Source organism: Oncorhynchus mykiss, chromosome 25 (genome assembly GCF_057628025.1).
Source record: "Oncorhynchus mykiss isolate SJ-2025 chromosome 25, ASM5762802v1, whole genome shotgun sequence".
In the NCBI taxonomy this organism is placed as follows: Eukaryota; Metazoa; Chordata; class Actinopteri; order Salmoniformes; family Salmonidae; genus Oncorhynchus; species Oncorhynchus mykiss.
In genome coordinates, this window is record NC_143046.1 from 23,489,804 (window position 1) to 23,504,611 (window position 14,808).

General features: G+C 41.1%; 1 protein-coding gene across 5 annotated transcripts in view; it reads left to right on the plus strand.

Annotated features, from left to right (window-relative positions):
- Positions 1-14,030, plus strand: part of htr4 (5-hydroxytryptamine receptor 4) — a 93,946-nt gene extending 79,916 nt beyond the window's left edge. For 2 of the 5 annotated variants that reach the window (XM_021583604.3, XM_090219420.1), the window contains one exon: positions 10,150-14,030. In XM_021583604.3, the coding sequence (XP_021439279.1) occupies positions 10,150-10,240 (91 nt within the window). In that variant the 3' untranslated portion in view covers positions 10,241-14,030. The remainder of the gene's footprint in view (positions 1-10,149) is intronic. The other 3 variants (XM_036970202.2, XM_090219421.1, XM_090219423.1) reach the window with 2 other exon arrangements.
- Positions 14,031-14,808: the final 778 nt, after the last annotated feature.

Below are 14,808 nucleotides of genomic sequence, written 5' to 3' on the forward strand. Positions count from 1 at the left end.
CAACTGTTAGTTGATCGTTGAATGAAAGGACTGCATTTACTTGAACCTTCTCAACATGTGACGGCTCTTATGTCAACAGCAGTACTTTAGCCGACATGTCATAGACATTTCCACTTACACATTGTGAATTAGGCCAGCACATTTATTTGACAAATTGTAGAGAATATCACCAATCCTCCCACCTGTGGCAACTCTACCTACACGGACTATGACAAAAACCATGTAGGCAACATGAATGCACCTGTGATTTAAAAAATAAAAAAAAGTTGACATATAAGTTGACCTATGAATTAAAGAACACAAGTGCAAGCTTGACATTCAACACATGCTCCCCTAGTTCCAGAAAAGAGCACCAACCAATCAGTTCATAGCCTATCTGATGGAAACATTGTTGAGCCGTAGAGGACAAGCTCTACCATGGAATTCACAGGAACGGAACCTCGCTCTCTCTTTGTGTTTCAACCTTAACAATGAGTTTCATTTTTTTTATTAACTCCGAACATATGATTCAAAGATGTTTGTTTTACACTGTCAGGGCATCACATAAATATGAGGATTTTTCCTCTTTAAATGGACTGTAGGAAGTGAATTTTTTTTTACATAGAAAAGAAAGCACCCTGGGCTACATTGGATGCAGTCCAGCTGCAGGTTTCTTGCAGAGCCCTTTGATTTTTACAGTTACTGGGCTCTGCTCATTGTCATAGTAATGCATAATGTATAAATTATCACTAAAGGAAATGTTTATAGCTTGAAAAGTAACTTGTGTATGAAACACCCCACTTTGTTCTAACCATCTGAATCATAAACGCTAAGGCTCTTCTGTTAGCTATGAGCAGGTAAACAGCAGCTGGTTATTTACTATCTTGTGTTTGCTAACTTTTCCTATATTCAAATGCACTGAGTGGACAAAACATTAAGAACACCTTCCTAATATTGAGTTGCACCCCCTTTTGTCCTCAGAACAGCCTCAATTAATCTGGGCATCGAATCTATAAGGTGTTGAAAGCGTTCCACAGGGATGCCCGCCCCTGATGACTCCAATGCTTCCCACAGTTGTGTCAAGGTTGCTGGATGTCCTTTGGGTGGTGGACCATTCTTGAGACAAACAGGAAACTGTTGAGCATGAATAACCCAACAGCGTGGCAGTTCTTGACACAAACCGGTGCGCCTAGAACCTACTACCATACCCCGTTTGTCTTGCCCATTCAGCCTCTGAATGGCACACATATACAATCCATGTCTCAAGGCTTAAAAATCCTTCTTTAACCTTTCTCCTCCCCTTCATCTACTCTGATTGAAGTGGATTTAACAAGTGAGTCAACACTCTTCACCCTTCCCTTGGCTTCTCTGGCTCTGTGGCTCACAGTGATGAGGTAGATGTTCTTTTTCCCCTAGGGGATGGAAGGGAAGGGACTTCCTTTAGTGCTTTCCTCATGTAAACTTCAGGCAATGGGGCCGGCCTGTGAAAATTTATAGCAAGATTTTTATCTGGTTTATGTGAAGGCAAAAAGGAATCAGACTTGCACATTTACAGCACACTTCACTCCACAACATACTCTTATAATCATGTTCACACACAAAGGTGTACCCTTATGTCTTATTCTCATGCTTCAACACTCTCTCTCTCTCTGTCACACACACACACACACACACACACACACACACACACAGTCCATCTGAACTGAAGAGGGTGGTGTGTATAAGGTAAACACAGACTTCTTCTCTCCCAGGGGACTTGTAGGTACTTTTCTTCTCTCTATGTTTGCTCTCTCCATGTCTGCTCCTCATTCCAGTCAAAGAAACAATCAGGTCAGGAATGCTGCACCACTGCAACTCAACCGTCACTCAGCTAAAAGTAATCAACCTTCTACCTTTGTTCCATTGAGAGATTCAGCATGTTCAGCAGCATTCCTCCAACCACCACAGCTGTCTGCCCTGTGTGTTAGCTAGCCTGGACACCCACAGCTGTCTGCCCTGTGTGTTAGCTAGCCTGGACACCCACAGCTGTCTGCCCTGTGGGTTAACTAGCCTGGACACCCACAGCTGTCTGCCCTATGTGTTAGCTAGCCTGGAAACCCGCAGCTTTCTGCCCTGTGTGTTAGCTTGCCTGGACACCCACAGATGTCTGCCCTGTGTGTTAGCTAGCCTGGACACCCACAGCTGTCTGCCCTGTGTTAGCTAGCCTGGACACCCACAGCTGTCTGCCCTGTGTGTTAGCCAGCCTGTCTGGCCCTGATTGTGTGCGTGCAAGTCTAGCCAGCGAGCTGTCCGTACCTTGGACCCTTCACTTAGAGATCAATCACACTGCTTAACTTCTCCCCACTGCCCTGCCAGGCTGGCACTGGGCCCTTTTTGGAGCTGCATGTCTATATCCAGACTAGCATACAGTATGGGAATTCTGTATGATGGAGCTACGTGTCTATATCCAGACTAGCACACAGTATGGGAATTCTGTAAGATGGAGCTGCATGTCTATATCCAGACTAGTATACAGTATAGGAATTCTGTCTGGTGGAGCTGCATGTCTATATCCAGACCAGCATACAGTATGGGAATTCTGTCTGATGGAGTTGCATGTCTATTTCCAGACTAGCATACAGTATGGGAATTCTGTCTGATGGAGTTGCATGTCTATTTCCAGACTAGCATACAGTATGGGAATTCTGTCTGATGGAGCGCCGTGTCTATATCCAGACTAGCATACATTATTGGAATTCTGTATGATGGAGCTACGTGTCTATATCCAGAATAGCACACAGTGTGGGAATTCTGTAAGATGGAGCTGCATGTCTATATCCAGACTAGCGTATGGGAATTCTGTATGATGGAGCTCCGTATCTATATCCAGACTAGCATACAGTATGGGAATTCTGTATGATGGAGCTCCATGTCTATATCCAGACTAGCATACAGTGTGGGAATTCTGTATGATGGAGCTCCATGTCTATATCCAGACCAGCATACAGTATGGGAATTCTGTATGATGGAGCTCCATGTCTATATCCAGACCAGCATACAGTATGGGAATTCTGTATGATGGAGCTCCATGTCTATATCCAGACAAGCTTATGTGCATTCTGTATGATGGAGCTGCATGTCTATATCCAGACCAGCATACAGTATAGGAATTATGTATGATTGAGCTCCATGTCTATATCCAGACCAGCATACAGTATGGGAATTCTGTATGATGGAGCTCCATGTCTATATCCAGACTAGCATACTGTATGGGAATTCTGTATGATGGAGCTCCATGTCTATATCCAGACAAGCTTATGTGCATTCTGTATGATGGAGCTGCATGTCTATATCCAGACAAGCATACAGTATAGGAATTCTGTATGATGGAGCTCCATGTCTATATCCAGACCAGCATACAGTATGGGAATTCTGTATGATGGAGCTCCATGTCTATATCCAGACTAGCATACAGTATAGGAATTATGTATGATGGAGCTCCATGTCTATATCCAGACTAGCATACTGTAAGGGAATTCTGTATGATGGAGCTCCATGTCTATATCCAGACTAGCTTATTGGCATTCTGTATGATGGAGCTCCGTGTCTATATCCAGACTAGCATAAAGTATGGGAATTCTGTATGATGGAGCTCCGTGTCTATATCCAGACTAGCATACAGTATAGGAATTATGTATGATGGAGCTCCATGTCTATATCCAGACTAGCATACTGTAAGGGAATTCTGTATGATGGAGCTCCATGTCTATATCCAGACTAGCTTATTGGCATTCTGTATGATGGAGCTCCGTGTCTATATCCAGACTAGCATAAAGTATGGGAATTCTGTATGATGGAGCTCCGTGTCTATATCCAGACTAGCATACAGTATAGGAATTATGTATGATTGAGCTCCATGTCTATATCCAGACCAGCATACAGTATGGGAATTCTGTATGATGGAGCTCCATGTCTATATCCAGACTAGCATACTGTATGGGAATTCTGTATGATGGAGCTCCATGTCTATATCCAGACAAGCTTATGTGCATTCTGTATGATGGAGCTGCATGTCTATATCCAGACAAGCATACAGTATAGGAATTCTGTATGATGGAGCTCCATGTCTATATCCAGACCAGCATACAGTATGGGAATTCTGTATGATGGAGCTCCATGTCTATATCCAGACTAGCATACAGTATAGGAATTATGTATGATGGAGCTCCATGTCTATATCCAGACTAGCATACTGTAAGGGAATTCTGTATGATGGAGCTCCATGTCTATATCCAGACTAGCTTATTGGCATTCTGTATGATGGAGCTCCGTGTCTATATCCAGACTAGCATAAAGTATGGGAATTCTGTATGATGGAGCTCCGTGTCTATATCCAGACTAACATACAGTATAGGAATTCTGTATGATGGAGCTCCGTGTCTATATCCAGACTAGCATAAAGTATGGGCATTCTGTATGATGGAGCTCCGTGTCTATATCCAGGCTAGCATACAGTATGGGAATTCTGTATGATGGAGCTGCATGTCTATATCCAGACTAGCACACAGTATAGGAATTCTGTATGATGGAGCTCCATGTCTATATCCAGACCAGCTTACAGTATAGGAATTCTGTATGATGGAGCTCTGTGTCTATATCCAGACTAGCATACTGTATTGGAATTCTGTATGATGGAGCTCCATGTCTATATCCAGACAAGCTTATGTGCATTCTGTATGATGGAGCTGCATGTCTATATCCAGACAAGCATACAGTATAGGAATTCTGTATGATGGAGCTCCATGTCTATATCCAGACCAGCATACAGTATGGGAATTCTGTATTATGGAGCTCCATGTCTATATCCAGACTAGCATACTGTAGGGGAATTCTGTATGATGGAGCTCCATGTCTATATCCAGACTAGCATAAAGTATGGGAATTCTGTATGATGGAGCTCCATGTCTACATCCAGACTAGCTTATGGGAATTCTGTATGATGGAGCTCCGTGTCTATATCCAGACTAGCATACACTGTGGGAATTCTGTATGATGGAGCTCCGTGTCTATATCCAGACTAGAATACAGTATGGGAATTCTGTATGATGGAGCTCCATGTCTATATCCAGACTAGCTTGTGGGCATTCTGTATGATGGAGCTACATGTCTATATCCAGACCAGCATACAGTATAGGAATTCTGTATGATGGAGCTGCATGTCTATATCCAGACTAGCATACAGTATGGGAATTCTGTATGATGGAGCTCCGTGTCTATATCCAGACTAGCATACAGTATGGGCATTCTGTATGATGGAGCTCCGTGTCTATATCCAGACTAGCATACAGTATGGGAATTCTGTATGATGGAGCTCCGTGTCTATATCCAGACTAGCATACAGTATGGGCATTCTGTATGATGGAGCTCCGTGTCTATATCCAGACTAGCATACAGTATGGGCATTCTGTATGATGGAGCTCCGTGTCTATATCCAGACTAGCATACAGTATGGGAATTCTGTACGATGGAGCTCCATGTCTATATCCAGACTAGCATATCGGCAATCTGTATGATGGAACGTCTCATTTAAGTCTTTCTTCAAAAAGAGATTCCTATGTTAATTACCACAGTCGGCTAAATCATACCCAATTTTGAGTTTCCATCCCATTATTATACTTTATATACATCACAGAACACTGAAATATAACAAAACTGATTGACATTTCAAAACAACAAAATGGTGTATTAATTATGAAATTATTCAAAATATTAAGAGCATTTCACCCATGAAGCCACTAGGTAATTTGACTACAGGAAAGGGCTACTGCGACGGCATACATAAATACTAGAAACAACAGTGGGTAGTGGCTGAGGCGGAGTATTATTCATTCAGCCTGCATCCCTAGAGAGACAATAGCTCACTTAATCAGGCTGGTATCATTCAAGTCAAATCTGGGGCCCCCTGCCCGTGACCCCCTGCCGCCCTGCCTGTCCCTCTTCTGGAGAATGACAAGTGGAATGTGAGCCCCAGTGAAATGAAGGGATGCTGTTCCTGCTGTGCCCTGATGCCCTCCCTGTGCCCTGGTGTGAACTAGAACATGTTGGAGTAGATTAGTATATAATAGATTTCCTCTCCCCCTGCAAAGGAAGCTTGGAATTGCAGGATTGCAGATCACCAAGAGGTGCAAGTTGTCTGGGTTTTACTTTTCTAACTAATCCCATACAGCTCAGTGAGAAGGCTCCTGGTCCTTAGCAGGAGGACAATCTATAGCAGTGTTTTTATTCTTCACTCTGATGTTCCCAAGGTAACCAGAAAAACAAAATCGAGAACATGTATTGATCTAATCCTTTTTCTTTTTCTTGTTGTTTAGTTTCCCGGTCATTTCATTTCACAGTTTATATTTTCAAACTGATGTCCAACTGTTTAGTCATTCTCCGAACAAAGGTGTTCATCCGAAATTTGTCAGGATGAGCAGATTTATTCTACTGGGTCAAAGTTGAGAAGTTAAATCCCTCTTACAGTAAATTATGGAGTTCACTTTGAACTGCCATCCTCTACCAGAGTAGCTGCAATTGTATACAATAATTCCTAATAGAGTTGCCAGCCTTCTACTCTCAGTGTATGTGATTGGCAGTATTCTACAGTTCACAGTATGGAGTAGGTTGTGGTCTCTGTAGTGTGTGGGTCCCTGGGCAAGAAGCGTCTATCCCACAGTGCTGCATATGGCACAGATCAAACACTTGACTGCTGTGGTCAAATCTAAGTGGCTGCTATGCTGTAGTCAGTGGTAAAGAGCCATTATTACCAATAAGATGAGAGCTGAGTTGGATGTCTTTAACACATCTTTGATCATCCAGCGCTAGTTTGAATATAGAGCAGGTAAAAGAAGGCAGGTATTTGTTCTTATTTGTAAACTTGGCCAAGTAACGCTATTGGATTTAGGAAGCCTGAGTATGTTTTAGATTGATTGTATTAAAATGTCAGTCTTTTCAAAGGTATTTACAATACACACACTACTAGTGAAAGTACAGTAGGCTAAATATCTGATCTGAGCTCATTGATGTCATAGATTGTTTTGTTTGTGTAATTGTAATTGTGGAGATTGAGGCTACCATTTCAACACGATAGATCATGTGAGCATGCATACATGAGGACAAACTGAAGACCATGAATAGATGAGATGTACTGTAGTCAGCCTTGGCTTGAAAGACCAACATCCAGCCATATGACTTGTTTGGTGAAAAGAGCGGTTAAGTGTTAGGTGTTAAGTCAGGATGAGAGTCAGAGAGAGAGCAGTGGAGAGTGGGCAGCAGAGACATCCCAGTCAAGCGGAAGGAATGTCAGACAGACAGACAGACACACAGACACACAGACACACACACACACACACACACACACGGCGGGGGCTCTGGCGTATGGCACCTATGTTTCTGTAGCCCCATCCTTAGTATATAGAGCTTAGGGCCTGGCCCGTATCCACAAAGCATCTCAGAGTAGGAGGGCTGATCTAGCATCTGTCCATACAATCATAAAATATAAAACTGATCCTAGATCAGCACTCATACTCTGAGACACTTTGTGGACACAGGCCTAGGACCTGAGGGGCTGATATAGGGACACAGAGAAAAAGAGGATCTGCCCCTTGAACACAGTCATGTGTTTCCAGAGCATGTGATCCATTAGGAGCAGTGTCATCATCTTCCGTTCAGTCTGTGGTCCTTTCTGTGGGTAGGTGGTAGCACTTGTTGGGTTAAACACTGCAATGTGGCAGCAATTTTGGTTTCTGCTAAACATTAGAGAACATTAGAGAGATCTGAGTTTTTTTGAAGGTACATTTCACGGCCAATTTCTAAGCAGGAATCACCTTTGGTTTGGTTGTTTATGAAAACATCTCCTAATGAGAGAGTGAGTCTACATTACAGGGAAATATTTAATTCACTTCTGTGTAAGCAATTTACTCCAGAGAAATCACTCATTATATGGTTTCCAAATGGTCTTTCTTTATCATCTGTTTGATGAATTTCTGTTTTGCACGTTTAAAATGTAATTTAGTGAGTATGATTGTTAATGTAATGGTATCACCCATAATTCTGCCAATCCAGGATTTTGCTATATTAATTTATTAGAGTTAATTACCTTACCTTATTGAATATTGCCTTACCAGTATATGAATATCATTCTGAAACCCTTGGTTGGAAATAAAATCCAAGATGCCATTGGTTTAAATGTGGTGTCTGTCTTGACCGATGCAACTGGCCTTATTAAAATTATACCCATGTTTAACACGGAACTCAAACCGGCGCACACGCCATCGTGCGCCATTGTGCATAAATGTATTTTGTCACCCCACACCAAACATGATTACGACATGCAGGTTAAAATATCAAATCAAACTCTGAACCAATTACATTCATTTGGGGACAGGTTGAAAAGCATTAAACATGTATGGAAATTTAGCTAGTTAGCTTGCACATGCTAGCTAATTTGTCCTATTTAGCTAGCTTGCTGTTGCTAGCTAATTTGTCCTGGGATATAAACATTGAGTTGTTCTTTTACCTGAAATGCACAAGGTCCTCTACTCCGACAATTAATCCACACATAAAACAGTCAACCGTATCATTTCTAGTCATCTCTCCTCCTTCCAGGCTTTTTCATCTTTGAACTTTATGGTGATTTGCATCTAAACTTTCATAGTATTACCACGACGACCGGCAAAACAGTTTGTCTTTCAATCACCCACGTGGGTATAACCAATGAGGAGATGGCACATGGGTACCTGCTTCTATAAACCAATGAGGATATGGGAGAGGTAGGACTTGCAGAGCGATCTGCATCAGAAATAGGAATGACTTCTATTTTAGCCCTTGGCAACGCAGACGCTCGTTGGTGCGCGCGGGCACAGTGGGTGCAATAATTGAATAACATGGATTTCAAAATGTATTTTGCAACGCTCGCACACGCGACGTGTCCGGTCTGGTCAGCATGTTAGATATTAAAACCACAGGCTTTAATTGGTCTTTGGGTTAATAGGATTCAAATTCTCCCTCTACAACCACCCCCATTACAACCCCAGTCATTTGATATCTCAAATATGAAGTGACATTTCTGGACAAGCCTTTCAATCATGCAGACATAGTCCTATAGCATGGTCATTTGACTGCTTTTCCAAAGCCTTGGACGATGTCAAGAAATGTCTCAATTTTCCTCAATAGAATGTTATATGAGTCAAGTGAATGTATGATCGCATTACAGTAAATGGGAGTTCATGCCAGTTTCTGATTGTATGTCCTTTGCGGGGAGATGATCCGTGCAAAACATCCCTGAAATTGAACTCCATATGAAACAGTTGATCATCATCTTCCTCATCTGAGAGTCACCGTGTCCGGAAAAATAAGGATTAAGAAAACATCTGTGGCCCTTAACTTGTCAAAGTAAATTGATGGCATGACTAAAATGTGCAACTCGATGGTTTTAAATCATCATTCTTTATCGTCTCGATTCTCCAACATGACACTATTTCAGTCATCCATTAAAGTCTAAATGTCTGCCTATATGCCAATCTGGTGTATCTTCAAGTTCTCATGATGCCAGATGGTGAAAGGGAGAGTTGTCATCTCAAGTAGGAGTCTCGCTGTCTTGACTCAGCCTTACATCCCACTTGTTCATGTCACATCATATAATTGGAGGGGTATAGTTGTATACTGAACAGTGTATGTGTATATGGTCGTTATAAAGCACTCTGACTACATTATAGCTTCCTCACTAATCCTGGTTGACCATGGCCCTTAGGGAACCAGTTAAGGTTTCACTGTAGTTCCACTCCTGTATTGCTGCCAACAACAACCTCAGAGAAGAGAAAGTATGGCTCATCTCCTCAGAGCCAAACCCAATGTACTGTCATCCCAGAGCTTCATGTTAACCAGACTGCTTGAACCTGGCAGTAGAGACGTGCTGCTCTCTTTATGTGGGATTTAAGTTACTCAACAATACCTCTCTTCGTTCCAGGGTTGGCTATAATTTCAGCAAAACAGTGAATCCTAAATTAAATATATTGTTATGCACTTTCTGTAATCTGTGTGCTGTGTGTGTCTTAGGAATGTTGATACATCTCAGAATATTGAAGCACATTGAATGATAACCCCATGTCACTTTGAAACTAATGTTACATTCTGTGTTTCGTATCATTTCAGGTATGCTGCCCTGCATAATGGAAACCACATTGAACAGGAAAAGCAGTCGTTGCAAAGAGAGGACACAGAGTCACAGGAGTCCTGCTTCTGACAACCACAGACAGATAGACAGTCAGACAGACACCTCCCCATGCAGGCTGAGACAGGGACTGGGTCAGAACCATCCCTAGAGGGGGTCATTCTAAAACAGCCTCTCCAACTGAGAAACAGCCAACTCGACAACGTCTCCGGACTTCATTCTTAGTAGCAGGATTTGATTATGGACTGTGGAACACTACAAGGTGAACAATGTTGCCAAAGCTATTTGAAATGAACTTGGTTTTAAGATATGTCTTTCCATATTTCCTTTGCTTAGAAAAGGAAGGAAAACACTCCAAATCTCTCTGATCCACTATAGCTCCGTTAGAAGAGAGAATGTTTCAGTAAGGCTTAGTGTCACTTAGAATGAAGCATTAACTTGAAATGTTCTAATTTAAAAAAATGTAAAGGTCTCTTATCTCTCCCTGTCATTGGTGCCCTGTACTCAATCACTAGCAGCCTACATCATCTGATTTCTCTTGATGTTCTGCACAATCTTCAAAAGCCGAAAGGGATAGAAAGTAATTGAACACACCTACGGTAAAGTATGAAGTAATTCAGCTCTTGACCGACTCTTGATGAGTATTATTAGCTGCTAAAATATATAAAGGATCCATCCCTTCCCTGTCATGACTCATCTCTCAGATGCCTACAAGGATGGTCCATGCAATAAGATGGACATGTTTCCATGAAAGCTTTTAAAAAGTTCTGGTTGCTGGAGTAATCTTGGTCACAGTATTTTGCCTCCTACTGCTGCTGTGTGGTAGTACACTACCGTACTCTGTACAGTACGTGTGTGCATACTTGAGATCATGTCCTCTGCTTTTTGAAGTGCCGCTCTCAAAATCACGTGTGTTTAGTCCAGTCCACAGTAACATCCAATGTCTTATACATGACTAACAGTAGCCTGTAAACATGTGCCAGAATGTACTCACATTTTCATTCATTTTATATTCATAAACAATCAAAGGTATCCTTGAAATGTATACGCAGCACTTCAGTCAATGTTTACTTGCACCTGAAATGTAAACATTGGCTTTTTCACTTAGGTTATTTTCCTGTGCAATTTAAGAGCAAACCAATCCACTTGCTGAGTCCTTCAGTAGGCTACCAATGAGGTCTAGCTCATGTAAGGTATTCGCCACCAAAGCCAGCATTTAATTTTCTATGAGTCACCAAATAGAGGACCAGTGGTTCAGTTATTTATATTTTCTGTCCAAAGCACTGGGAATATTTACTTTCAGTAAGCAATGTAAAGAGATCAACCAACAGAAATACCAACTGTATTTTCCCCCACACATCCATTCTGTTAAACACACATTCAATTTAAACTAAATAACCCTGTTGGTTGAACTTCCTGATGAAATGTCCAACCTTTGTAGATATCTGCTTTTGATGGGCTAACAGTACAGTCCTCATGTTTCTGTAATGCATAGAATGTAGATGACCAATCAGATGTCTCAGAGTGGGGTGTTGACGGCAGGGTCAAGTGTGTTACACAGTGTCCAGAAGCATTAAGCCATTAATCATTACATTCATCCCGTCTTCCTCCTTACAAAACTGAAACTTCAGTCACACACTCCTTCATCCCGTCCTTGGATTCAATCGTTCCCCTGGAGATTCATGAGAAGTAATAATAACGCTGAATTTTATTTTAGGAATATTTATACTTTTCAGGGGAAGGTTTTGACAGTTCTGCTATTCCAGAGGGTCTTGGTCGATACAAATGTTCTTGTTTTTTCCTGCAGTAACTGACAGCTAAATGTATTTAGAATATATAGGCAGAGCATTTACAGTGCTATACCCTCCCGCTACAGACATCAAAACAATGTTTTTTTGTTAGTTTTTTACAATTCTCCTTTTAAAAAACGATTTCACTCACTGTGACCTCTTCCTTAATTGAAGCACTAGCACTTTTGTAAAATATAGATGATAATGTAAAAAGATTATTCCATAGTCTTCTCATCTGTTGATTGTCCCGAGACCAACATGATGTAAACCATGAATAGGTATTTTGATCACTTAAGTTATTAACTTTCCTTTTCATTCATCCTGAGGATTTAATTTAATTTTTTATTTTATTTTTGGTGATACATTCAGAAAATGTTGTTATGTCATTTAAAAAAAAAGCTGAATATAAAAGTAACTACAATGTGTATAATCCATTCTAATTATATAAACATCTTCTCAAATGATTCCTTTTGTGCGTAAGACCGTGCACTTTGTACAAACAATGCAACATAATGTTTGTCCGTGAACTATCTTAACATTTCATTTGTATATTTTATTTTGTGTTTGTGTTTTTTAGGAAGTGAATTCAGCCAATGAAGCAGATTATGCATCGTTCTGTCAGCATAATGAAGGCTTCTGTTTCTGAGATTTTAAAGTTTAAATAGTGATGTAAGAGTGTAAAATGAGTCTGTGTCTGTTCAGTGGGCAATTATAATGACTTTATATTCTCCATTCCAGTAGCTCTGCTGGCCTATCCTTCCAGCACAGTATATTGGTAAAGGCTGAACATGTATGCTACCATATACTACGACTGATGCAGTCTCATACAGCTGTTGATTGAGCTTTGTTATGTTCAAGATGTTTATAAACCTTGTACATCACAACATTCTATTGCCAGTTTTCAGTGGACGTGGCCACCATAATCATTTCAGCCAAACTAAAAAGTGTGTCCCATCATGTTTTGTTTGTGATAATAGGTACAGGATTCTGCATACGCACTCCCCCGGGCCTGGCGGTTACCATGACACCTGGAATATAAAGCTATGTGATCGACATGGTACATTATGTGTTGGTGGTTGAAAGTCCAGAATTAGAATACTGCCTGTAGAGATTTAAAAAGGACAACCTCCTGTGTTAATAACACACCTTTCATGTTTACTATAGTACTTTACATGCAAGAGGTAGATTTGAAAGGAGAACCATCCACTAGCACGTATTTGACAGCTGATAATGGGAAGTGTGGAAATTCATTGTATCTTCTGCTTTGTCCAGTAGGAGCTCCTTTTAATCCTTTGTGGATAACATACACGTATGTAAAAGGTCAAAGTGATGATATATTCAATGATTCACCTGTTCATTAGTGATCAGAACCACAGGCATCTTCTAGTCCCTGTGGTGTATTCTAACACCCCCAGACTCTGCATACTCAGGACATCTGAGGCCCCATTTATACCTGCAGCTAACATGCATCCTTCGTCCTGATCTTGTCCGTTTACACTTATAAGATCTGATCAAAGTCTTTGAACCGTCCATACCTGTCTGGAAATGTGGGTACAATCAGAATGTGGAGACGATCCGGACACCTATAAATGGGTCTTGAGAGAGGCTGAGCTTTGAGGTCAGTTGTCAAGAGGCGAAAGTCAAGGGACTGCACCTCACATAGAGCTACAATGTAATAGGCAGATCAAGTCAGTCGTACATAACTCATCTGGGGAGATATTAGACAATGAGGAAAAAAAAATGAAATGTGCAGTTTCAATAAACCACTTTTGTTAAGCCAATTTAAAACATACACAAATGTTGGTACTTTTAAATCTCAACAAAGCACTGCCTTTTAAAAGTTGATCTAGATGCAACAACATCATAGAAAGAGTTGTATCTCAAAGCCATACATTCCCTTACGGTTTGGACATTTTAGTTCAATCCTTTTTCCGTTTTCGTCATGTCGTCACCTTCAACACGACTCTTAGGGTGTCGCCTCTGAAAGCTGCCCTGAATGCAGCTCACAGCATGAAGGTGCTCTACAGTAAATCTCCCAACAAGGTTGTTGAAGAATAAACTTTGTAATAACACTCAGTATTTCTTTTGATGGAAGAAAGATGGGTCACTATTTTCATGTACTCTGGCTTCTTCTCTGCCAGGGAGCTATAACGTGGATGACTTTTTCTGTTGCTATGTGACAGCTTTAATAAATGATAATGAATGATAATTGAAGACGGAGAGACGGAGAGACGTTACTTACCCCTGGCGTCAGGTTTCCTTTTGGCGTCACCTGGCTCTGATAGAGAGCATGCTAGTCATTTACATTACAGATAATAATGTCCTTCAAGCACTCCATAAACAATTCCTGTTAGTTCCAAATGCTAAGCATTCAAAGTCTCTCCCTCTCTTTCCACAGAATCAGCGATGGAGGGATTGGAGTGTTCATTGGCTGCCTGGCTTGTTATATAATAGTGAATAGAGCAGGTAACATAGGTTGGGACCTTTCGCCCTTTTCCCATAAGCAATGGCCCTCAGTTCCAGTCCAGTTAGAATACAGCCTGTTGATTCAGAAAGCCGGAGCTCATTTCTCCTTCAGCCTATACAAGATAAATGGTATGCGTCACTTCCAACCTCTACATGGGGAATGCATCTGACTGAGAGTCCTTAGAATAAGTATACCTCATGTACCAGGTAAAAGCAAACTTATGTGTGTGTTCCTCTTATCATGTTCTACATTGGAGTCCCATGGGTCAGTAATTATGCTAGTCATGTTAGCATAACGTCACATTAATGTCTCCTTAGGTGTACAGTAATATTAACGCTAACCAAATCACACACATAGGTCAGCAAACATGTAGTTTCTTGTAC